The sequence below is a fragment of the Chiloscyllium punctatum genome, chromosome 42, assembly GCF_047496795.1.
Source record: "Chiloscyllium punctatum isolate Juve2018m chromosome 42, sChiPun1.3, whole genome shotgun sequence".
Classification (NCBI taxonomy): domain Eukaryota; kingdom Metazoa; phylum Chordata; class Chondrichthyes; order Orectolobiformes; family Hemiscylliidae; genus Chiloscyllium; species Chiloscyllium punctatum.
The window spans coordinates 35,268,036-35,295,256 of record NC_092780.1 but is presented as its reverse complement, the minus strand read 5'-3'; the positions used below and the strand labels follow the sequence as shown (position 1 = coordinate 35,295,256).

The window sequence follows — 27,221 nt, the reverse complement described above, 5'->3', positions numbered from 1 at the left end:
ATAATATTCCGGCAATAGCATTGAGGACCTGTGCTCCAGAACTTGCCACTCCCATAACCAAGTTCTTCTAGTACCGCTACAACACTGGCCTCTATCCAACAATGTGGAAAATTGCCCAGGTATGCCCTATACATAAAAAGTCGGACAAATCCAACCCGGCCAGTTACCACCCACATCAGTCTACTGTTGATCATCAGTTAAGTGATGTAAAGTGTCATCAACAGTGCATTCAAGTAGCACCTACTCAGTAACGCCCAGTTTAGGTTCCTCCAGAGCCAATTAGCTCCTGATCTCATTACAGCTTTGGGTCAAACATGGACAAAAGAGCTGAATTCCAAAGGTGAGGTGACAGTGACAACACTTGACATCAAGGCTGTATTTGACAAAGTGTGGCATCAAGGAACCCTAGCAAAATTGGAATCAATGGCATCACAAGGCAAACTCTGATGGCTGGAGTCACACATAACATACAGAAAGACGATCGTGATTGTTGGTGCTCAGTTATCTCAGCTCCAGGACAGCTCTGCAGGAGTTCATCAGGGTAGTGTCCTCGGCCCAACATCTTCAGCTGCTTCAACAACGACCTTGCCTCCATTATAATTACAGGGAGTGGGGATGTTTACCTATGATTGCACAATGTTGCGCACTTGCGACTCCTCAGATACTGAAGCAGTCCACATTCAAATACCACAAGATCTCGACAATATCCAGGCTTGGGCTGACAAGTGGCAAATAATATTCATGCCACACAAATGCAAGGTTATGACCATCACCAATAAGAGACACAATCTAACCACTGCCCCTTGTCATTCAATGGTGTTACTATCACTGAATTCCCCCACTATCTACATTGTGGAAGTTATCATTGACCAGAAACTCAACTGGATTCACGACATAAACACAGTGACTACAAGAGCAGGTCAAAGGCTAGGAACACTGCAGCAAGTAACTGACTTCCTGACTCCCCAAAGCCTGTCCACCATATACAAGGCACAAGTCAGGAGTGTAATGGGATACTCCCCACTTGCCTGGATGAGTGCAGTTCCAACAAATGTCAAGAAGCTTGACACCATCCAGGACAAAGCAGCCCAACTGATTGGCAGTACATCCACAAACATCCATCCCTCCACCACTGATGCTTAGTGGCAGCAGTGTGTATTATCTACATGATGCACTGCAGAAATTCAAAGATTCTCAGACAGCACTTTCCAAACTCACGACCACTTTTGTAGTAGGACAAACGCAGCAGATATATGGAAACACCACCACATTCAGGTTTCCCACCAAGCCACATACCAGCCTGACCTGGAAATATATCGCCCTTCCTTCATTGTTGCTGGGTAAAAATCCTGGAATTCCCTCTCTAATGGCATTGTGGGTCATCCCACAACAGGTGGACTACATCAGTTCAAGAAGGCAGCTCCCCACCACCACCTTCTCAAGGGCAACCAGCGATGGGCAATAAATGTTAGTCTGCTAGCAACAACCATGTCCCACAAAATGAATAAATAAATTTTTTAAATGTTCAAAATTATCCCTAATCTTTCATCTTGTAAAAGTATGTCATAATAAGACCTGTTTTGTTCCTTTCCCAGGCCCCAGGATAATGAAGTTGCCAGCCTTTTATATTCTGAGTCACACCTTCAATGCAACCAAATCTGCAAGGTTCTGAAATTTTATGGCAGAGTACCATTAATAACCCATTGCATTGAGTGCCTTGTTCTTGCAGATCCAGTCCCTGAACACTATCATATAGATAACACAGTAAGGTTGTGTAGTAAAATAAATGGTGTAGTTGAAAATAAAAGACAGTCTACCATAGGGAGTTCTGTTTGCTTAGTAAGGGTTATCAGGGTTCACGGATAGCAATATGTAAGCTTTGCCTTGAATGCCAAATCAAAAATGGCCTTCATGAATGATGTTCTTTTTCATACTTGAGTTAATGATGCACAATTTCTACTATGCTTACAGAGGAGGATCGAGGCAAAAAGGGCTAAATGAAAATATTGATCAAAAGATGCTTAAAAATGTTTTATATGTGTAGAGAACAGTAGCATAATGGTTATATTATTACACTAATAGACAAATGGTCTGGGCTAAGGTAACTACTAATCAAAACTAACCCATATGATTCTCTAATGGCCTTCAAAGAAGAAAATCTCATGTTCTTGGCTCATCTGAGACTCCAAACCCATAGACAGCAATGTGGTCGATACCACCTACCATCTGAAGTGGCCTGCAATGTACTCAATTCTTCCAAGAAGAAATGAATGACTATAAGTTGGTATGTAGGTACAACATGTGATTAGGAAGATAAAATAATTTTTTGCAGTTCTTGCAAGGAGCATTCAGTATAGAGCAAGAAATTGAAGGTCATGTGACACAGATACTGTTGAATCAGCAGGCCTGGGTTCAAGTCCAATCTGCTCCAGATAACACCTCTGAACAGGTTAATTAGAAAACATCTAAATTCACAAATTGCTGCCACATCTAAATAACAGTTATGCCACCCATTTCATACTTCTTTTGTCATTCAGGGAGAAAATAAAAGCCTCCAAAAGGACAGAAAGGCTCAAGATGGGTGTTGGGCAACTTGACATTTGGATCCTCACTCCTGATGAGGAGAGGATCCTAATGCACTGGGAGCTATTCGGAGAGGGTTCACTTGATTCATTTCTAGGTTGAAGGTTACCTTATGAGGGAAAGTGGAGCAGATTGAACCTATACTTAAGAGATTAAAGAATGAGAAGTGATCTTATCAGAACATACAAAACCTGAGGAAATCTATAACTTAGGACACAGTTTAAAAATTAGGATCCTCCAGTTAAGACTGAGATGAATAGCTCCCCTGTCACCACCTCACTTTACAGAGTTCTAACTCAGGAATTCTCTTCCTCAGAGGGCAGTGGAGGCTATGTCATTGAATATCTTCAAGACTGAGTTAAGATTTTTTTGTTGATCAAAAAGGAAGGCAGGCAGGAATTTGGGAGTTGCAGCCACAGTTCAATCAGTCATGATCGTATTAAATGACAAAACAAGCTTATCGGGGTGAATAGCCTACTCCTTGTTAATTCTTGTGTTCACTAGAACAATTAGGAATAAGCAATAAGTGCTGGCCTGGCCAGTGACGCCGACTTCCCATATAGGAATAAAATAAAAGTACAATCTATGGTAAATCATATTCTCAAGCACGTGGATTGCAAAGGTTTTCCAATTGTTTTGTTACTTCAGCCAAGCAGGTTGTAGGATAGATACCAGGGCTTTTCTGTGCTATTAGAACTCATCATGCCTACTATATGACCCCAGTATCCTGGAATAGGGAGGGGAAAATCTTTATCAGTATTGAACAAGTCTGGGAAGAAGGGTATATGGTTTAACCATATGATGCCTTCTCGGGTTAAATAAAATGCTCAACTCAACATTTTTAAGCTCAGAAATGGAGAATAGACACTTAGCAGGGGAGGCCAGTTCTAAAACCACACACCAACCTGAAGTCAGCTCAAGAAAAAGGGAGGAGAAAAGAGCTTGAACATTACATTTCTTTAATGAGTGCATCCATGAGTGTCTAGATACTTATTTGTCGTCTGACATCAGGCACATTGACGATGAAGTCGTCTGTGTTGATAATTGAGAAAAAGAAGTCCCTGAACAGGCATTTATCTTTGCCTTTATTGAACAACAGTTTCAAAGTCAACTTTTCCTCAATGTTGGTAGACTTTTTATCACTCAGTATTCCCCTGTTGCATGGAGACTCAAGCCATTTTGAATAAAATCTGTTCTGCACTGCTATTAATCACATAAACAAAAAGCTAATAATTTGGAAAAGTTACAGAAGTTTACCCAGGACAACAAATAAGATCTTCTGAAATGCATCTGATAAAGCTTTCTGTGTTGCAGCCTTTTGAGCCCTTCCAACTTTCAAGGTAAAATTGAGTGGATCTACAAAGGAATAAAAGATTAATAATGAGTGTTCAGATGATCAGGAATATTTGATTAACAATATACTGCTGCAGACATATTTGGAAGAACTCAAATAAATCCTCTCATGATCTGAAGTCCCAAAACGTCATATCTCTGACCATTTTGGAAGAGTAATATTTTTTACAATTACATATAGTAAAATCACAGACAGCAAATAAAAGACCATACAGTGCTAGTTTCAAACTGTGCAGTGTATTAATCCAGATTAGTCATCTGTTTTAAAGGGATTAACAGTATGATTAAGCTTTGATCTTGAATGTGACAAATTGAGTCAATGGAACCTCAAATATTTGGCAGAAGGGAAACCATTCACAACCACACCCTGTTCCTTTACACCTTCAGCTTTCCAGAGTTAGGGTGAGTATCAAAACAAAACTTCAAGCAATTCCTTAGTAAAAGCAAAGATGCTATCATTACGGGGACCACTGGCAGGATTGCCACTTGCAACCAATTACTGTTTTTCACAAGCATGTGTGTTCTAAATTCCAGTTTCTATAAAATTAATTGAAAATTTTACTCCCATTGTAAGAGATACTTCAATGAACCGAATCATTTGCCACTGCATTCATTGTACACTTTCCATTGTAGTTTACACTGTGGTGTTAGCTTCTGAACTTTAAATTTAATTCCAACCCTCACAGATGTCTGTAAAAATTAAAAGAACTGCATTAGCTGTAAATCTAAAACAAAGACACAAGTCACTGGAAAAGCTCAGCAGGTCTGGCAACATCTGTGAAGAGAAATCAAAGTTAACGTTTTGGGTCCAGTGATCCTTGCTTAGAACAGATGTCCATACACTGCTAAATCTACTCGGGTTCTCCTTGCATTACTAAATTAGCAGTAATGCCTAAATCAACTTAACAATTTACATTTATATTGCACCATCAATGTAGTAAAAAGTTGTGACTGCTTCAAAGGAGTTTGATACTGTCACACAAGATGGTATTAGGTCAAATAACTCAAAATTTATTCAAAGAAGTATGTTTTAAGAAGCAGGGTAGAGAGGAATAGAGACTCAGAGGGAATTTCAGAGATTAAGGGTCTAGACTGCTGAAGGCAGAGTGTCCGGTGGTGGAGCAATAAAAACATGTGCAGGGCATCCAAACTGAAGAAGCACAAAGATCTCCACAGCCTACAGAGGTGAGAACAGAGAAGGGTATGAAAACAAAAATGAGAATGTTTAAAATCAAAGTGATACTGAATGATTAGCCAGGATTATTTAGCAAGCACAAGGGCGAAAAGTGAAGATGGGCATAAGTGAAAGTTAGGATCCAGGCAGAATTTGTTTACAGCACTAACTATAAGCATAATTCCAGAAATGTATCAATGACATCCAAAGCATGTTCCTTTAGAACCATTTAATATTACATTTCTGTTGCATTGTTCAAACACTTCAAAAACATCATTGCAGAATATCTATCAGTCTGCTTCTAGTATTCATTTTTAGAATTAGTGGTGGTTTTGCTTAAAGCATGGGGTGGGTACAGTTCATATAACAAGAACAATGTTTGTGGAACTGAATCTGCTGGAAACTCTTTTGCCACGAATCAAATCACAAAAAGCCTCATAAGTAAGATCCACTTTTTGCCCCCAGTTCTTCCTGGGTTTGTGATTAATGACCACAGTATAATTCCTGATATGCCAATTATCTTTCTGCAAAGCTGAACCATTAAATAGTACCCAAAAATAAATCTAACAAATAAAAGGTAATCCTGGTACTTCTCTATATCCCAGTCACAGCTAAAATTAAAACACAGATAAAATATTTATTCATATATTTAGTATTTAATTACCCTATTTATGAGTCAAGATGCTGAAATCAAAATCAAATCTTCATTTTAAATGCATGTCCTGATCCCAAATGGTGTTTTCATAACCAAGAGCTTCTGTCCCCTAGCACCAGACCTGAAATCATTCCACATCCTTTGTTTTTGCCCCTTGCAATTCTCGGGGCAACTAACTCTACACTCATGTTTCCTCCTATCATGCATCGATCCTTACTTTAGATCACAATCTGTTCTTATGCCCTTCACTCACTCATTAACCTTTACTGTTTAAAGTTTTCTTTTCTATTTCTTGCATTATCACTCCCGCAGATGTATTTTAGCCACTATACTTGTCAGAGGTTTACTGGCTACAATCCTCTGATTACACTGATATCTAGTGTTTTGGCTAGCTGTATTTCGTGTTATTTATGTTGTTGCCATTGGAGATACTGTCAATTAAAACCCTCTTTATAGCAAGATTATGTTAAGAAAGGGTGAAAGACTGAAAGAGAGAGAGATTGAATAGACTGAAATATTAGCATGGGTAACAGGAGCAGGAATTGGAGGAAGACGAAGAAAGGTCGAAAGCTCATTGTCAAATTTCGCACATAACCAGTTGAGCAGCACAGGTGTGATTCAGTTAACCTGAAAACCTACAGCATAAAGGTTAATTTAGTATAGTGCAGCAACTAATGACATTTACTACATACATAAGGCTTGGGGAGAGTATTAACAGAAAAGAATGTCAATTATTTGGCTAAAATATACACATACAGGATCTTGACCAAAACTCATGACAATGAGATGCACCTCAGCTGGTCCATTGTACACACAATTTGGATGAGGCTGTTTTTATATTTTCTTGCAGTAGAAAAAAACTTGCTTTTCTCTTTGAAGTTCCAGCACAGATTTGAAGGAAGATGTGTACATTATATATATATAAAATCGCCTGTAAAGGTTAACTGCATTTTAAGTAATTTAGCAATGTGCAGAAATAGTGTTTTGTAAGCCCACAATGGTAATAAAATATAATCATCACAGTATTAAAATAAAGTAAGCTCCTGTATGTTTTAAAGGATTTATATTCAAAGGTTAACACAGATTTTGTGTTTTTCTCACTATGAATGGAAGTTCCCGTTAACCTCCTGACTTGGAGTAAAAAGATATTTCAAACTGAGGTAAAGTTAAGATTCTATCCCAAAGTACAAAATTAAATCAGACATTGAGACAATACTCTATTGCTGAAATTATCCTTATAGACAGATGGTACATAATGATAGTATTGTGGAATGGTAGCAAGTGATATATTGACTAATATCATTCTTGATAATACCAGTAAAAAGATATTTGTTTAGAGCTTAAAATGCAAGTTCCTTTTTACTTCTTACCTGTTACATCTTGGTCAAATTCTTCAGAAATCCCAATACCTTTACAACACATGCCATAATTTATCAATTTTATTTCCATCATGCAAATATACTTTATGCTTTTTCTCTCCAGCTGCACTAGTTCCTGGGTATTTTCTTCACATCCATCTGAATTAGAAATATTCTGGAGCTACATATTAAAAACAGAGGTTGCAAGTAAGACAATGAATCAAGAACTAGTACACAGACACCCATTAGCATTTACAACTTACACACAGGAATTGGTGCTTCACAAAGCAAATTGGCAAAGATAGGTTGGAAAATGAGTTCATGGAAGAGCTCAAGATGGTTTCCCAGAATATACCAATCAAGACACACATTTCAGATTTTGCATTCTGTAATGTGGTACAGTTAAATTAGTAATCAGACAGTAAAGTAACCTATAAACCAGAGTCACCTTAATGATAGAATTCATTTAGAAGTGCATGTAGATTTATTCATATTCAATTTCAGTGACATGCTTATGTCTAAAAGAATGCTTACTTTGGGAAGCAAATTACATAGGCATAAAGCCAACTTTAATTGAGTAAATGGATTAAAAAGTTACAGATAGTTTAGCAGTGATACATTCAGAACAATTTTCAATGAAAATCCATTGAGAAACAATCACCATAGGAAAAGTAATTCAGCAATGATTGACTGAAGGAGTTAAGTTTTGAAGTGTGCTCCATAGACAGTGCCATTAAGTATGGTAAAAACAATGACTGCAGATGCTGAAAACCAAATACTGGATTAGTGGTGCTGGAAGAGCACAGCAGTTCAGGCAGCATCCAACAAGCAGCGAAATCGACGTTTCGGACAAAAGCCCTTCATCAGGAATAAAGGCAGTGAGCCTGAAGCATGGAGAGATAAGCTAGAGGAGCTCTCCATGCTTCAGGCTCACTGCCTTTATTCCTGATGAAGGGCTTTTGTCCGAAACGTCGATTTCGCTGCTTGTTGAATGCTGCCTGAACTGCTGTGCTCTTCCAGCACCACTAATCCAGTATAGTGCCATTAAGTATGGCTACTGGCAGCTGTTTGTACTTGCATGTCATATGAAGTCTAGGTGATGTCAATCTGTTGCAGAAGGAATCTCCGTTGTTGTTATTCCATTGTGCATGCACAGAAGACATCAAATAAAGCATCTATTTTAGTACAAAATACTGAGAATCAAATATAACTTTTTGAAAGAATCACACTCATTCACGTGATATATTAACCTCTCTGACATGATCAGTTGCTCAATCCAGCACTCCAAAGGATTAAAACCTTGATAATCAGAACATTTAATTTTCCTAGGGACATTCTAGACCTTCCAACCTTGAAATGTCTGGGCAGCACCATTTTTACCATAAGCAGTAAATGTTTTGTCGTTTTGCTGTGAATTAGACCTGCAATACTTTATGACTGAACATGTTGTTGCCAGGGTTGGAGGATCGGAGCTACAGGGAGAGGCTGAACAGGCTAGGGCTGTTTTCTCTGGAGCGGAGGCTGAAGGGTGACCTTATAGAGGTTTACAAAATTATGAGGGGCATGGATAGGATAAATAGACAAAGTCTTTTCCCTGGGGTCGAGGAGTCCAGAACTAGAGGGCATAGGTTTAAGGTGAGAGGGGAAAGATATAAAAGGGACCTAAGGGACAACTTTTTCACGCAGAGGGTGGTATATGTATGGAATAAGCTGCCAGAGGAAGTGGTGGAGGCTGGTACAATTGCAACATTTAAAAGGCATTTGGATGGGTATATGTATAGGAAGGGTTTGGAGGGATATGGGCCGGGTGCTGGCAGGTGAGACTAGATTGGGTTGGGATATCTGGTCAGCGTGGACGGGTTGGACCGAAGGGTCTGTTTCCATGCTGTACATCTCTGACTCTATGTAGGTATGGTGTTCCAATTAGTGGGAGCTTTGACTTCAAATGCAGCCTTAAAATAGGCTTATTGTGTTACACACAAAGTATAATAGTGAGCCTGGAACAATGTTAAATCAGCAAAGGATGTTCAAAACTTTGTTTTAAAAAGGAGAAATAAAGTCACACAAGTGCAAAATAGCAAGAAATATCAAAACAGATTGCAAGTTCTCACAAGTAAGCAAAAGTAAACCTGCTCCCAGACAAGCTGACAAGAAAGAAATCATAGGGGGAAGATAGGAAAATGACAGACACCAACCAAGTATTTGGTACCTAAATTCACAGTAGAACATCCAAAAAATATGCTCAAAATGACCAAGAATCAAAGGGTGCATTACAATAAGGAAGTTATAATACTTAATCAGCATGGAAAACTATAGGGACAAAAGGGACACAAATCACTGGACGCAAGAGGCAACTTTCTAACCTTATAAAAGAGGTGCCTTCAGAGAGGTTGGATGCATTGGTTGTGATTTTATAAAATTCCTTACATTGTAGAAGGGTCCTAACAGAGGGAAAGCTAGCAAATATTGCATTGTTATTCAACAAAGTAGGATAAGATAAAAACAAACAAACTCATGAATTAGGTGGAAAAGCCACTCAACCAAGATCATGACTGATTTACTTACTCCATATTCCCCTCTATCCTAATAATCTTTCAACTCTTGTTCATCAAGAACTCACCTCTGCCTCACTGCTCTTTGGAGGAACCTCATTCTAATGGTTCATGACCATCTGAAATAATTTTTTTGTATATTTTAAATTAGTGAACCCTTATTTTTAAACAGTGACTCAGTTCTAGATTCTCTGACAAAAAGAAACATCTTTCCACATAGACCCTGTCATGATCCCTGAGGATCCAAATTTTCAATCAAGGTGCCTCTTACTCTTCCATACTCCAGCTGATTCAAGCCTACCTTATCCAACATTTACTTAAGACAACCCCATCCATTCCAATCATTAGCCTGGTAGACCTCTGAACTGCTTCCTTGCATTTACATCCTTCTTTAAATAGGTGACCAATACAATATGCATTTCTCCAAATGAGACCCGAACAATGCCTGTATGACTGAAGTCTAACTTTACTAAATTTCTAGTCAGTTCCCTCACAATAAGTTAACTAGGTTAAAAATCACACGACACCAGGTTATAGTCCAACCGTTTTTTTTAAAAAGTACAAGCTTTCGGAGTGCTGCTCCTTTGTCCAGTAGCTACCTGACGAAGGAGCAGCAGTCCAAAAGCTTGTACTTTGAAATAAACCTGTTGGACTGTAACCTTGCGTTGTGTGATTTTTAAATTTGACAACCTCAGTCTAACACCAGCACTTCCACATCATAAATTAACTAGGGCCATTTTCTTACATTAACTTTGCACATTTTACTGCATGCTGGTGGTAAGGGGAAAATAGCTACTTAATAGTCCCTTGAGCAGTGCAAATGTGAAAGTCCCTTTTTCTCTTATAATCAAATACTTTCAACCTGGTTTATTTCCAACATTTGCAGCTGCAGCACGATAAGAGGTTCCTCATTCTGCGTCATCAGCTCTGGGGCAGTTTCTTTCTAATCTGGTGACACATTGCTGATCATGTGCTAATTGCCAGGATGGTAAACTAAGATACAAGATGATAGCCCATATGCATAAAAAGCACCTCACATAAAATCGGAAGATACCAGAGTGCTTTATGCTTAGGCTTAATCCTTTGGCCCAAAAAAGGAGAAAAATAGATGTTTAAGGCAGCAGGAAAGTATAGTCAGAGAAAAAGTGTCAGCAGGAGGCTTAAAGCATGGATGGAAGCAGAAGCAAATTTAACTATATAGAAAATTACAGCTTGGAAAGCTTAGTGATCGAAGGAGCAATGATCAATGGGGGAAGGACATGACAAATAATCTGATTTTGGAGTAGAAAGAACACATGGAAATATCACTGCAGGAGACGTGAAAATAGAGAGAGACAAGGCTCTGGGTAGATTTAAATAAAAGAGCAGAACTTGATATTGATACTGTTCACAATGGAACAGGTGAACAGCAAGATTCATGTGCAGCAATAAATAAGCTTTCAAATATGGTTTCTAATTTAAAAAGAATGGAGGTAGCAAGAACAGCAAAATAATTTCAGCCTCAAGAAGAAAAAAATACTTAGATTCCCTACAGTGTAGAAACAGGCAATTTCACCCAACAAGTCCACACCAACCGTCCGATGAGTAACCCACCTAGACCCATTTCCCTCTGATGAATGCAACTAACACTATGGACAATTTAGTGTGGCCAATTCACCTGACCTGCACATCTCTGGACTGTGGGAGGAAACCGGAGCACCCGAAGGAAACCCACGCAGCCACGAGGAGAATGTGCAAACTCCACACAGTCAGTCGCCAGAGACTGGAATCGAACGCGGGTCCCTGGCACTGAGAGGCAGCAGTGCTAACTACTAAGTCACCATGCCGTAGATGTGGATGTGTTTTTCAATTATAGATGCAAAAGCGGGCACTTCAACCAAGAAAGAAAATAATTTTAGTGTCTGCTAGAAAAGTATGCTGGATGCTGGAGAAATTAAGCTCAAGTATGTATAGTTTGCAAGTTTCTGACACTGGGCTCAGGGTACAGATAGCTGGAAAAGATTATTGTGGTCTTCAACTAATCCAAACTGGAGAAAATAATAAGTTATTCAGGTCTTATTCTTGAACAAGCTGGTGAATAAACTTCCACAAAGTCATAGAAGGAAATAAAGGGGGGAAATTAAATATCAATATACATTTGGAAACCAATCTCATTCTTCCAAATGTCAACAAAAGACATGCAAAGAATGAATTAGAGTTCCATCAAAGGACTTATACACTTAATGGTAAGGTCCTGGGGAGTGTTGCTGAACAAAGAGACCAGGGAGTGCAGGTTCTTAGTTCCTTGAAACTGGAGTCCCAGATAGACAGGATAGTGAAAAAGTTATATGGTATGCTTTCAATTATTGGTCAGTGCATTGAATATAGGAATTGGGAGGTCATATTGAGGTTGGACAGGACATTGATTCGGCCACTTTTGGAGTATTGCATTCAATTCTGGTCTCCCTTGAAGGATGTTGCTGAACTTGAAAGGGTTCAGAAAAGAGTTACAAAGATGTTGCCAGTGTTGGAAGGTTTGAGCTATTGGGAGAGGTTGAATAGGCTGGGGCTGTTTTCCCTGGAGCATTGCAGGCTAAGGCGTGACTTTAAAGAAGTTTACAAAATCATGGGGGGACATTGATAGGGTGAATAGCCAAAGTCTTTTCCTCAGGGTAGCAGAATCCAAAATTAGAGGGTACAGGTTAAAAGTGAGAGGGGAAAGATTTTAAAAAGAGACCTAAGAGACAACATTTTCACACAGAGTGGTGCATGTATGGAATGAGCTGCCAGAGGAAGTGGTGGAGGCTGGTACAATTACAACATTTAACAGGTATCTGGATGGGTACATGAGTAAGAAGAGCTTAGAGGGATATGGACAAAATGCTGGCAACTGGGACTAGCTTGATTTAGGATACCTTGTCAGCATGGACAAGTAGGACTGAAGGATCGGTTTCCATGCTGTACACCACTATAACTATAGTGGTAATGCAATGCTCCAGATGAAAAATGGAGGAGAATTTTCAGCATAAAGAAGCGTTCAATATGATTCAAATCAATGGAGAAATAATGGAACATGAAAAAGTGATCTACAATCAGTCACAGAGGATATCCTGGGAACTTTGATCAGCAAAGTTACTGGTTTATTTAGGACAAAAGATTGATTGAAGTAATAAGTATGAATAGGAGTTAATAATGCAGTCCAGGATGCCAGGCAGGTTGTGTCAAGCATGATAGCAGAGAGCAGACAGGTTGAGGACTGGAGATGGAACTGAAATTGTAAAGTGTTTGCAAAGGTGGAAGCTGGAAGTTGAATAAAGAACAGAGACAAGCAAGTGCCCCAGTTTTAGGCAAAAAGACTTCAGAGTATTATAAATTGACAATGGAAGGAACATTGTGACAATCACCTGATGACGGATCGTTGCTCTGAAAGCTAGTGTGCTTCCAATTAAACCTGTTGGACTATAACCTGGTGTTGTGTGAATATTAACTTTGCACACCCCAGTCCAACACTGGCATCTCCAAATCATGACTACTGTGAGTAAAGTCATTTATGAAGTATCGTAGTGGAAATTTGCACTACAGCATAAAAATGGGCTGAAGTTCATTTCAATGAATACTTTAAATATAAAAAGGCCATTATGTTTTATTGTTTTGAATGCCTATTTTCTACTTACTGCAATTATGCGACTGCACCATCCATTAAAACCAAGGTAGTAATTGGCCAATTCCTGGCATTTGATGCTATTTAGAGGAGGTTGGTTCTCTTGGGAAGTTTTCATAGACTGTCGCTTTGTGCACATTTGAACCTATATAAAAAGTAAAGAAACAAATTTAGAAATGATACCTACTAAAAGCAACACATTTATTAAGGAATTCGGACAAAATGCAAGCTGGGTACCTCAATGTGAGCCAGGAGTTTTGAAGGGAAAATGGTATAAAGTCTAATGTTTTTACTGATTTCATGCTGGATGATGGATTGAATTACAATTAATCAATTGCAACCACATACAACTTTGCAGATTCCAAGCAAGACTGCCAACAGATTCTAAAATAATCTTCATCTTCGCTTGGTCCCAGATTGTGCATCGAAGTTGTATGAGTTTCAGGACATCTATTTAGTTCGTGTTGCAGCAAAAGTAGGTCTGATGTCAAACATCCGAGGAGCAGGAAAATCGATGATTCATGCAAAAGCCCTTCCTGCTCCTCGGATGCTGCCTGACCTGCTGTGCTTTTCCAGCATCTGCAGTACTCACTTTCGCCTTGATGTCAAACTTGCCTGTCTGGGCAGAACAGCACTATTTCTTATCAGTACAGCCACAAGTTCAGCTTTCAAAAGAGGTTTAACAGCCTCATATTGACATCAGATTTTAATGCTAATATCAGGCTTTTAGTAATTGAGTATGACCTGGTAACGCTTACATGTGAAATGTTACTCAAGGAAAAAAGGACTGAAATTAAGGGTAACATATCTATAAATTCTTGTTGCACATAAGAACTTAGTCAATCACCCACAGCATGTCACAAAGCAGTTAAAACCAAATGTGGTGGTTCAAAGGAAAATGAAATAATGGAGCCACACAATGCAATCCAAATTTTAAAGTTGCATATTTTGTGTATGTGTGTGTGTACTGTGTATGTTGCCATTATCAAAATACACGGTGTAATACCCAACATGAAGTTTCACCATGTAATCTGTTATGGATCAAACTAATCACCCCCAGCAACTACCTCAGTTCCACAAAAGCATGTGATGTCAGTTAAGTGCCTAGCAGGATACCTGCAGTGTTGACTGGTCCAGTGTTTACAAAGTAGAACTTTTATAACAGACCAAGGGCCACAACGGATTTGAGTTTAGTTCAAAATCCAGTTCCAGTTTTCTGAAGAATAGTTTTAACCTAGCAGAAGGGCTATAGTGTGTAGTCATCAAGCTGAGAGAGTTTGTGTAGAAATTCTCCAGTTATCAGAACTGAAAAGAATTTAGGTCATCAAATCTGTAAAGAGGTCTCTTGGCCATAAAATCTGGTAAGAGATGGCAAGTAAGAAATTAAAAAGAGTTAAGATGGGAGTGACATTTTACTGTAAAGGATATTGATGGGAAACAGGTTGTAAACATTGTTTGTTGTTTATATTAATATTTTTCTGAACTGACTTTTTTTGTCTGTTGTGCAATAACCTTGTGTTATTTTGATAAGAACATTTTTAGTCCGGTGTTCAGTGATATGGCATGTGTGTCAATGAACAATGGTTAAAGTTTCTGTTGTTGGAGATGATTATTGACTGCCATTTTTGTGGCATCAATATTACTTAACTCAGTTCAGGCTTGGCCTAGATATTGTCCAGGACTTGCTGCATTTGGACACAGACTGAACTCCATGCATTTATAGCTAATACACTTAAGATGGGGGAGATACTAAATGAATATTTTACATCAGTATTTACTGCAAAGAATATGAAAGATAGAGAATGTGGGAAAATAAATAATGCCATCTTGACAACTGTCCATATTACAGAGGTGGTGTGCTAGATGTCTTAAAACACACAAAGGTGGATCAATCCCCAGGACCTGATTAGGTGTAGCCTAGAACTCTATGGGAAGCAAGGGAAGCGATTGCCAGGCCCTGCTGAGATATTTGCATCATCGATAGCCACATGTGAGGTTCTGGAAGACTGGAGATTGGCTAACATGGTCCCCCTATTTAAGAAAGGTGGTCAGGAAAAGCCAGGGAGCCATAGACTGGTAAGCCTGACATCAGTGGTGGGCAAGTTGTTGGAGGGAATCCTAAGAGACAGGATTTACAAATATTTGGACAGAAAAGGCCTGATCAGGGATAGTCAACATGACTTTGTGCATGGGAAATCACATCTCACAAACTTGATTGAGTTCTTTAAAGGAGTAATGACGAAGACTGATGAGGGCAGAGCGGTGGACATAATCTATGTGGACTTCAGTAAGATTCCTCATGGTAGACTGGTTGGCAAGGTTAGATCACATGGAACACAGGAAGAACTAGCCATTCGGATATAGAACTGGCTTGAAAGTAGAAGAGAGAGGGTGGTGGTGGACAGACTGGATACCTAGGACCAGCGGTATGCAGCAAGGATTCATGCTGGGTCCACAGCTTTTTGTCATTTATTTTAATGATTTGGATGTGAACATAGGAGATATAGTTAGTAAATTTGCAGATGACACCAAAATTGGAGGTGTAGTGGACAGCAAACATGGTTACCTCAGAGTACAATGGGACCTTGATTAGATGGACCATTGGGCCAAGGAGTGGCAGATGGAGTTTAATGTAGAAAATATGAGGTGCTGCCGTTTGGAATGGCCAATCAGGGCAGGATCTTTATATATGGTCCTGGGGGGTGCTGCTGAACAAAGAGCTTGAAATGCAGGCTCACAATTCCTTGAAAGTGGAGTCCCAGGCAGACAGGATAGTTAAGGCGATGTTTGGTATGCTTGCCTTTATTAGTCAGTGCATTGAGTATAGGAGTTGGAAAGTCCTATTGTGGCTGGAGAGGATGTTGGTTAGGCCACTTTTGGAATACAGTGTGCAATTCTGGTTTCCCTGCTATACGAAGGACGTTGTGAAATTTGGATGGGTTCAGAAAAGATTTACAAGGATGTTGCCAGGGTTGGGGGGGGCTGAGTTATATGGTAAGGCAGAATAGGCTGGGGCTATTTTCCCGGAGCGTTGGAGGGGCATGCTTAAGGTAAACAGCCAACGTCTTTTCATCATGGTGGGTGAATCCAAAACTAGACGGCAGAAGTTTAAGATGAGATGGGAAAGGTTTAAAAAAGGACCTAAGGAGCAATATTTTCAAGTAGAGGGTGATACTTTTATGAAATGAGTTGCCAGACAAAGTGGTGAACGCTGGTACAATTACAATTTTTAAAAGGCATCTGGATGGGTCTATGAATAGGAGGGGTTTAAGAGGGATGTGGGCAAAATGCTGGCAAATGCGATTAGATTTGGTAAGCATGAATGAGTTGGACCGAAGGCTCTGTTTCCATGCTGTACAGCACTGTGATTCTGTATACATAATTAAAAATGCCTTGCCTTCAATTCCACATTCAGACCTGCCATTGAAACTTGATTGGACATAATTCAAAGCATTTTGCATGGTTGATTTTTAAAAGTTGTTTCGTCAAATAACAGTCACAATTAATGGAATCAGAATTAATTGAAGTGGAAATCATGCAAAATCAGTTGGATGAGGGAAGAGTAATAGAAACTTTGGCTGCATTCAGAGGTCCATGGTCAAAGTTAACAAAGATATAATTCTTGTAAAATCCATGCTATTTCAAATTAGTTCTTACCTTCAAAGGAATCCTTTGGAATAAACACTTCTTATTTGTGTCACTTTGTGCTTTGGCAGCACTGAATGCTGAATAGAATTTGACAATGGCATAATAACCTGGTTCAGCTACAGCAGCATTCCTGCAAACCCGCACGGAGTACAGGAGTCCAAAATCAGAAAACGCTCTGAAAATGCAGTCCTGTGAACACAGGAAAGGCCAAAGGCCACAGGAATAATCCTCATTTTCCACTCCCTTAAGTGGTGAATATTCTCCCTCTCTACTTTTCACTATTTTTGCCATCACAAGGCTATTTTTCCCTTTTGCCACCCCTCAACACACACACACACACACACAAAGAAAGGGCTGATTACACATTCCCAACCTGATCCCTCAACACTCACTCTCTTCCTACTTCCTTAGCACCACTCATCTACACCTCCCATTTTCCACATACCTCCCACTCTCTCCTTCCTATCTCTCTCAACACCTCATCAAATGCTCCTTCCCAACCCCGACCTCTTGCCCTATTTGTTCCCCTCACCATCTCGCCTGTGACACCACAGCCCCTCCCCATCTCATCACGAGCCTCCCTCCTATTTCCCTCCCTCCAGCAACTCCTTCTCCCCCACCTCCACCCATCCTCCCATTCAGAAGCACTGCTACCCAGCTCCTTCTCTATGCTACCTCCCCATCCTCCATACCACCCCCTTCCCCCTACTCCCACTCCCCCCACCATCTCCAACCTCAACCGCCCTTCTCCATCCCCAAACCACCTCCATCCACAACTCTCCCCTCCACCCCCACCCCCACCCCCTCCATTCCCCCAACACCCCACCACCACTCCCTCCATTCCCCCAACACCCCTCCATTCCCCCAACACCCCACCACCCCCTCCAACTCTCCCCACCAACTCTCCCCACCACCTTCATCCCCATCTCTCCCCATCACCTTCATCCCCAAACCCCCATCCTCAACATCCCCCCACCACCCCCAACTCTCCCCACCATCTCCATCTCCAAACCCCCATCCCCAACACCCCCTCTATCCCCAACACCCCCTCTATCCCCAACACCCTTCTATCCCCATCACCTCCCTCCCCCCACTTCATCCCCAACTCTCCACACCACCCCCACTCCTAAACCCCCTCCATCTCCATCCGGCACTCACATAAATTTCAGCCTCGGACTCTCTGGGGAGAATGTTACAGACAAAAAGAGTTTTATTATTTGCAGTCGGCATTTTAAAGTCTACAATTTCAGCCTGAGCAGGACTCCCGCCAAAAGCAGCCATTATCCCCCGCCTTAACCAGACAAGGCGGCCTGTCAATCAGACCCGTCTCCATGGTGACCGATGGCTCCGGATTGGTCTTTAGGATAAGCCACGCCCCCACCTTTTCCCCGGAGTCTCCGCCTCCTGACCAGCCTGGAGCTGCTCATTCATTCATTCAACAGTCTGCAAGCAGGGTCTGAACGACCATGAGCTAAACTGACTGTGCTCAGTGCCAAAGCAATTCAATAACCAGCACTTCAACAACTTTACATCAAAATAAATGACAAAGTCCTCAAAACACATCTGGTTCACAAACAGCCTCTCAATATCTGCCGTCTATGTCCAAATTAGACTCTGTGAGTCCAGACTAAGCACAATGTTAGAAACAAAACACAAAATTTATAGGAAAAACTCAGCAGGTCTGGCAGCATCTATGGAGAGAAAGCAGAATTATTGTTTTGGGACCAGTGACGCTTCTTCGGAACAATGTCATTATCTCTAAACTACCCTCTGAAATGTCCTAACTGGCCACTGAGCTGCATTCAAGAAGGTTGCTCATTATCAGCTTCTCAACAGCCAACAGAGAAAAACAAAACAATGAATGTCTAAATCCCATTAATTAATAAATTATCTGGGTAATCCAAGATGGAGGACAGGAACAATTTCTGGCTGTAACAGCTGGTCCTTTTTTGGTGGGGTTTTTTGAGGTGCTGGAATTCCAGGAGCAGCAATTACGACATTGTTTTGGAACTTTGGGGGAAAAAAGTCAAAACAACAGCAGTTTTAAAAGGGAGAAGATCAGACAAAGGAAGCACATGGTGAGGTCAGTGCATAAGAGAGAGGGAGAAAGAAAGAAATTGACACAAGTGGTGGAGCCTGGCACAACTGCAACATTCAAAAGGCATTTGGATGAGTATATGACTTTCAGTTTGGAGGGATGTGGGCCAGGTGTTGGCAGATGGGACTAGATTGGGTTGGGATATCTGATCGGCATGGACAGGTTGGACCGAAGGGTTTGTTTCCATGCTGTACATCTCTATGATTCTATGACTGTATTTGAACGTATAATGTGTGTGATTCTTTTGGTTTATTACCCATTGTCTTTCATTAGTAGCTTAGTCAGTTTTATAAATTTTGAATGTTTTCAACACTGATTTTGATTTGTATGTTGTCTGCATCTTCATGTTTGGACATATATATAGGTCGCTACCTACAAACAGATCCCACCACCAGAGACATATTTCCCTTCCCATCCCTATCAGCATTCTGGAGAGACCACTCCCTATGCAACTCCCTCATCAGGTCCATGCCCCCAACCAGCCTACACCCCATTTCTGGCACCTTCCCCTGCCACCACAGGAATTGAAAAATCTGCGCTGACACCACCCCTTCATCTCCATCCAAGGCCCCAAAGGATCCTTCTGATAGAAATTTTCCTGTACCTCCACCAATGTCATCTACTGTATCCATTGCACACGATGTGGTCTCCTCTGCATAGAGGAGACAGGACGCCTACTTGCGGATTGTTTTAGAGAACATCTCTGGGACACTCGCACCAAGCAATCCCACCATCCAGTGGCTGAACACTTCAACTTCCCCATCCACTCCATCAATGACATGCAGGTCCTGGGTCTCCTCTATCGCTAAACACTTAGCCCAAAGCCTGTAGGAAGAACGCTTCATATTCTGCCTTGGGACCCTGCAACCACACAGGATCAATATGGATTTCAACAGTTTCTTCAATTCCCCTCCACCCACATTATCTTAGTCCCAAGCCTCCAACTCAGCACCATCCTCCTGACCTGTTCATCACCTTTCCCATCTCCCCATTCCACCCACCTCTCCAACCTATCACCTTCTCCCTCACCTTCATCTTTCTCAGCTACCTGTGAGACCAAAAGGGTGACATGAAAATGTGATGCTGCAATGTGAATTGATAGAAAGTGAGTGAAACAAAAAAGAAATGATCTAGCAGTACTGTATACATATTGTTAGCTATCACAGTACCATAAAATATTCACTGCATTTAGATCACTGATCTGAGAATTTACAAAGGATCTGCAATGCAGAAACAGAGCAATCAGTCCACCCAGTCTATGCTGGCACAAATACTCCATTTCAGTCTCCCCTGTCAAAGCAATAGCTTTTATTGACTTGTTTTCCAGCTTTCAAGATGTTTCACAATGTTGCTTGGAAATTTTAATCCTTATTAAGATGACCAGCAAATTGATAGTTAGAATTTGTTCAGAGGATCTAATTAATTAGATTGGAAAGAAATTATGTGTTTGAAGACACAACAAGCATAAGATTTGAAAGTGTGCTGCTACAGAAAGGATACAATTTCAAAAAGATTACTAACCCTATTAATACAAAATAATAATGCTCCAGTGGTGAAAAAAAGAACTTTTCAAAAGTTAGACCGTATCTTGATGCTCTTCTCATATTAAGTGTTATTTGTAGAGAATGCTTTAGTTTGTATCTGCATGAGCTTTAACTGCCCTGCATGGTGGAAGCTGATATAATGGCAAAAATGGAAAGTACTCGAGTCGTGAGTATGATCACATAGACAATCAAATGTAACTTGAAAATATAGTTTAAAATAAAACTAAAGACTAGTTGGCAATTCAATGCAGTAATTTATTGCAAAATGCAAGATTGTAAATATTTGCTGAGATTTACCAGTGAATTTTAGAATCAATCACAATTGCAGAAAAATATATACTACAGAAAAATATTTTCCACAATTTATACAACTACATATCAGAGACCCTATATTATTATAACATATATACTATATAGATGTAACTTTTTGAAAAATAAACAACTTTAAGACAGATTCTGTGTAACATTTTGAGTGTCTTTATCGAGTTTTCCTCACTCATTTTGACTATAACCTTACACTACACAGTACAGTTACTCTCTGCAAAGCGTTTGCAATTCATAACTTTCAGGTAGGTTTCAACTTTGTGCATATCCTTCTTAAAACAAGCCAGGAGACCATAGTTTTTCATCAAAGCTTCTTCACTTAAGTTTCCATCAAACCTGTCATAGAAAAATGTCAGCCAGTCAAAACCTTGTGAAGAGCCTCCATCTTCCAGAGTCTGGGAAATGATAGAAGAGTTTAGTGTTAAAGCAGTTTTACAAAGAGAGAGAGCATTTTTCAGAACATATAAATAAGATTATGTGTGGGCTTGGCTATGTAACACGTAGTAAAGCAAAAACATACTGTTTTCATCATATGGAAAAATATTATTTCACTACATCCTGTGCCACGTCATTCAAGTAAAATCATTTGATTCATTGATGAACACTTTTTTTTTTAGCCATGACATACACTTAAATATGGACCAAAAAGACCAAATGAACTCCATTCATGTATGTTATGAGAGCAGCACATGCAAAGCTAATAAAGAATATTATGAATCCTTGCAATTCAGATAAAAGCTTAATGTGATTATGGTGCATGAGGTTACCTGAACATGCAATATGAAGTATGATTTCTAGCCTACCTTCAATGTTACACAAGCAATGATGAATAAGTGGCTTGCTGAAGCAAATAAATTCATGACTATCTTTCAAAACTAGCTCTAGAACTAAAGATTTGTCTAAAAACAAACTTAGAAAGGAGAAGTAACTATTCAGTTGAGTTTATTCCTTGTATAGTTTCACTGATAGATTTCATCCACTTCATTTAATCTAGCATGTAAACATTTTAAACTTGTATTGGGTTTTTTTCCTCTTCATTCTCTCCATTTCATCCTTAATTTACATTCTTTCTAATCAATTTTCTATTGTTTTTGTTATGTCATTTGAAACATTTTATATTTAAATGCTACACTTGTTTCATACCCTGGTGATCTGTTTAGATAAATTTCAGTCTATTTTTTGCAATCAGAATCTAAAAGCTGGTTTGCTAGTAATTGAAATTCATTGCATTATGTTGAACATCACAGCTGTAAAACAATCGAACATGCAATAGTTTCATTGTCACAATTTTAAGTGCACCACTCACCGAGTCAGCCAATTTGGTAATGGCCCAGACTGACAACTTCTGAAGCAGTTAATCCATCTGGAATTATTTCTCCCATTCAAGTAATTGAACCATAACTCTTTGGAATCCTTTTAATCATTTTAATGTTCATTGTCTGACCAAAGGAACTAACAATTTTGTGTATAACAGCTGGTTTCACTTTCAGGATATTGTAAAATGCATTTCCCTCAATAAGTTATGTTCAAAGCACAGTGATGTAGCCTTGTTTCAACAATGTTAGTATCAGTTAACATGTCCTCCTCAATACCATTCATCTCTTGTGAAAAGTTTCCAGAACTCCACTGGACACCGTTGCAAACTTTTTTCCTTTTATTGAACATTCTTTTCCCTTATTAGATCAGTTTTAGTCTAAGGAGTTATTTTTGAAAATTTCAAAAGCTTTAACCTTTCTATATAAATCGTTTATAGAGTCATATAGCATGCAAACAGATCCTTGGACCCAACTTATCCATGCCAATGAGATTTCCTAAACTAAACTATTCCCATTTGCCTGCATTTGTTCTGTGCCCCACTAAACCTTCCCTGTCCATATACCTGCCCAAATGTCTTTTAAATATTGCAATTGTACCTACCTCTACCATTTCCTCTGACCGCTCATTCCATGTATACACCATCATCTGTGAGGAAACGTTGCCCCTCTGGTCTCTTAAATCTTTTTCCTCTCACCCTAGTTTTGAACCCCCTGCCTTGGGGAAAAGACATTTGCCATGATTTTATAAACCTCCATAAGGTCTCAGCTCCAGGGGAAAGAAAATCCCAGACTATCCTTATAACTCAAAGCTTCAGTCTCACAGAATCCCCGGTGCAGAATGAGGACATTCAACTCATTGAGTCTGCATTGACCCTCCAAAGAGCATCCCACCCAGATCCCCACTCCATCTCCGTAACCCCACATTTATTGTGACCAATCCACCTGACCTGCACATCTTTGGACTGTGTGAGGAAACCGGAGCACCCCGAGGAAACCCACGCAGACACGGACAGAACCTGCAAATTCCACACAGTCGCCCGAGGCTGGAATCAAAGCCAGGTCCCTGCCGCTGTGGGGCAGTAGCGCTAACCACTGAGACACCGGTAAAACTTTCCAGCACAAATTCCAGCTTAATAACATCATGTAAAAGTTTCAGATATTTGCATGAAGTATACATATTTGACCGCCCTGTACAATTAATGAAGTTACCTCCTGAATAAAAAGTATTCCGGTAGATTCGAGTGGCACAGACTATCTCCTGTTTCTAAAGTTACATGGATATCGCTCTTGGGCTCATTTAAATCTCATTTACCATACACCTATTACTAGTGTGTGTTGTCTCTTTCACCAAATGAATCATACACAAAAAAAAATCGTGCTTTCTAGCAATTTAAAAACTGGTACCGTTAAACTTTCAGTGAACGAAGGTAAGAACAACGAATGCGTGAAATAAGGTGGGAACCGAACGCATCAACATTTCATCTTCTGTATTAGCTTTTCCCATGTTGGCAGCCGTCTTCGATCTATTTACATGTATATTACTATTGGAGCGACAGTCGTATTGTGTGCGCCTACCTTCAACAGAGCATAGATACCTTCTTCCAGGTCCCGTAATTTGTCATACACCCTGTCTGAGGTTCGGAAAGCCCTACTGTTCTGAACGGAATCGAACCAGGACCGAATGAGAAGCAGCGAGTACAGTAACAGCTCCTTATCCTGTGAGAGAATGGGAACAAGAGTTTTTGTTCCAATCACGTCGATACCGCTTTGTTTCTAACTTTGAACTTTGAAGCAAGGATTCAGTGGAAAATCTAAATCCCGCTACCATTTGATTTTGACTATGTGTGGGGGCCGGTTAAGTAGTGGCTTAAACTGTGCAGTCACCGGGATCATAAACTGCCGTTGCTGCACCAGACACATATTCCCCTCTTTCCTTTGTCAGCATTCCACAGGAACCTTAACCTCCGGGACATCGTTTTCCACTCCTCAGACACTCTCAACAGCTCCCCACACTCCCATGGCGCCTTCCCACGCAATCACAGAAGGCGTAACTGTTCCTCCCCTCCTCGCTGACCAAGGGCCCAAACACTTCCTCCAGATGAAGCAGCGATTCACTTGCACTTCATTCAATCTAGTCTGCTGTATTCGCTGCTCTCAATGTGATCTCCTCTACACCGGGCGAATGAAACGCAGACTGGCCAATCACTTTGCAGAGCACCTGCGTTCTGTCTGCAAATATGACTCCGGAATTGTCTGCCACTTTAACGCGCCCACTCTATTCCCTGGTCAACATCTGTGCCTTGGGCCTGCTGTAGAACTCCGGCTAGAATCCGTGCAATCTGAAAGAGCAGCTTCTCCTTTTCCGCTTGGGGACCCTGCAGCCTTCAAGACTCAATATCCAGTTCAATAATTTTCAGCCTGAACACCTTCTTCCTTGTCCTTCCCTTACCCCGCACACCTGGTCTTGTAATCACATAGGGTCTTCTTTATCTCCACAACCAATCCATTTTCAGCGACTAATGGTGTCTATTAACAAATTCCCTTTCTTCCATTCCTTTGCCTACCCCAATTGTTGTAATCTCTCTCATCTCAATCTCTGCATTGCGTTTACTTCTTCCACCCGCACACCTCCATCCCTCTCCCATCTCCAACCCCATCTTATCCTCAGCACGTACACTAACCCTTTCCTAGCTACAATCAGAACTCGTAGAAGGGTCACTGGACCCCCCCCAAAAAATGTTATTCCAGCTTCCTCTCCACCAAGATGCTCCAGCAAGTTCTGCTTTTGCTTCGAATGTAGTAAAGTGACATATTGTATTGAGGACAATTACTGTTTACCTTTGTTCGAGTGACAGAAGCCTTTGGCAAAGTGTAGTGTTAAAAGTAAAGGGTTGAATGGTGTTTGTATGTGTTTGTTTTCATTACCGATCGTTGCTGAGCATCCTCCTTGCCCGTTGGTGCTGGGATGGTTTCAGACTGGCAGAAAGCAGAGGGCGAACTCTTGTGAGAGTGGCGCTGCTCTTCCGGGATATATTTTCGTTCCTGCAGAAGAGGCAAATGAGACGCATGTCAGCGGTTGGTTTCTATAACAAGCTAATTGCTGCGGCTAATGATGCTTTAGCGTAGGGATCGCTACGTACAAAATCCTTGCAGGTTTCCGCGGCAACGAGATGTAGATGCTGTGCCCTGTGCACAGCTTTGGCGAAAAGTTCAGACAGAGGCAGCAAAGGGTACGCTTCCAGATCTCTGGGGTACAGTATGGAAACCCACATCAGGGCCAAGGCAACGGAACACAGTGACAAACCTAGTGAGGAGGGGGAATAAAATAACAGTGCTAACTAAACTGAACATGACCTTTCGCGAGAAATACAGTGGAGAAACACATCAAAATAAATCGCACGAAGTCAAAGAAATGCGAAGAGTTACCAGAGAAAGCACGAGGTTACCTCACTGATTTTACTTCTTGTGTCTGAAATGATTGGTTATGGGTTCAAGTCCCCTTCCTGAGGGGTCTTTGTGGCACAGTGGTGGTGTCCCTAATCCTGGGCTGGAGGGCTGGCTTCAAGTCCCACCTGCTTCCGAGGCAGGCCGTAACATGCCTAAATAGGTTGATTAAAAATAGCCACCCCTATATTGTAAAGCTATTGTGTGACCTTGAGAAGGAAGGCACAAGGATTCCACTGCAAGCTTTGGTGTGGTTTAAAGTTGTTCACCAAGGAACTTATTCAATAAAATAGGAGCCTAATCCTGCTAACACAACAATGGATAGCTTAAAAATAATTTCCAGCAATGTTCAAGATTTTGATGGGCCCACACGCCTACGTTGTTGAATGCTGTATTATCAACAAGTTGACTGGAAATTGATGGAAAGTAAATAATTAAGCAATAGTTTAGTGCGACTGGCATAGGAATAAAAATTGAAACACAACAGATACAGTTAAAACTTGGCAAGGTCATTGGAAGAGAAACTTGCGGAAGATGACAAAAAGACTCAATAGAAACTTTCTGTTAAAAGGATTTAAATCCCAAATCAAGTAGAAACAAGATAAACCAGGAGATATTACCTGAAGCCATCCTACCAATTTCCCTGTAAGTAACGAAAAAGATGCAAGAAACTATAGGCAAGCTTGGTTTGGACAGTTGTAACATTGCCTTCTATCGTCAACATATATATCATATGAAATCCATGCATAAATTGAAATTTAGGCAAAAAAACAAAATGTTTTGAAACATAAAAAAAATGCATTATGATTATGGAACATTGGACTATGCACTTCCTAAACATGTTATTAGTAACACGACCCCTAATTTGTTTGTGTGTTCACGTCAGTGTCATCTACCATCCACTAAATAAGTGAAAACATTGTACTTTAGTTCTGGTAACCTGAACTGATGACAGTAAGAAAAACACAAATCAACATGTTTTTATTAAGTGATGTGACATGACCAGTGTTTCAACTGTGTTTCATATTGACCTGTGGAACAAAAACCCTCACATACTAATTGGTAAATATGTCATTGGTATACATTTCACAGGGTGAGAAATGAATAAGGCATCAATACTGAGCTGAGCTGGGTTGTGCATATGAAGTTTCAACAGCATCTTACTGCTTTGACATTTCCAATCAACCTACATAAAGAACATAACAATCAGAAATAGATGTACAACATGTACTCTTATCACCTCTCAGTACCCCCTTTGCATAAAGATATTTATAAAAACAAATTCACTGGAAGTTTAGACCAAGTAGTGGAGCTGTATCTCTCACAACCATTTTGTGCCAAATCTTTTATCCATCCCTTTTTGTAACCATTACCTGCACCAGTTCCTTTAAAAGTAAGTCAACATAATGATGTGTTGTTAAGACAACTCCACACCAGGCATCATGGGCATGTTCAGTGCATGAAGTATTTTGTGCTTTAGACATATAAAAAGTTATATTTTTAATGAACATTGTTTTGAAAATCACCATGTA

General features: G+C 40.2%; 2 protein-coding genes across 3 annotated transcripts in view; both read right to left on the bottom strand.

The window, feature by feature from the left end:
- LOC140465891 (uncharacterized) overlaps positions 1-7,295 on the bottom strand; it is a 242,398-nt gene extending 235,103 nt beyond the window's left edge. For both annotated transcript variants that reach the window (XM_072561793.1, XM_072561794.1), the window contains exons 1-2: positions 7,136-7,295; positions 3,841-3,939 (exon numbers count right to left, since the gene is read on the bottom strand). In XM_072561793.1, coding sequence (XP_072417894.1) covers positions 3,841-3,873 — 33 coding nt within the window. In that variant the 5' untranslated portion in view covers positions 3,874-3,939; positions 7,136-7,295. The remainder of the gene's footprint in view (positions 1-3,840; positions 3,940-7,135) is intronic.
- Positions 7,296-20,846: 13,551 nt separating this feature from the next.
- Positions 20,847-26,377, bottom strand: LOC140465890 (somatotropin). Its single transcript, XM_072561792.1, has 5 exons — positions 26,310-26,377; positions 25,386-25,549; positions 25,171-25,287; positions 23,821-23,961; positions 20,847-21,324 (listed from the first exon to the last, which is right to left on the bottom strand). The coding sequence occupies exons 1-5, from the start codon at positions 26,317-26,319 to the stop codon at positions 21,124-21,126; spliced, it is 633 nt and encodes a 210-aa protein (XP_072417893.1). The 5' UTR covers positions 26,320-26,377; the 3' UTR covers positions 20,847-21,123.
- Between the last annotated feature and the right edge of the window lie 844 nt (positions 26,378-27,221).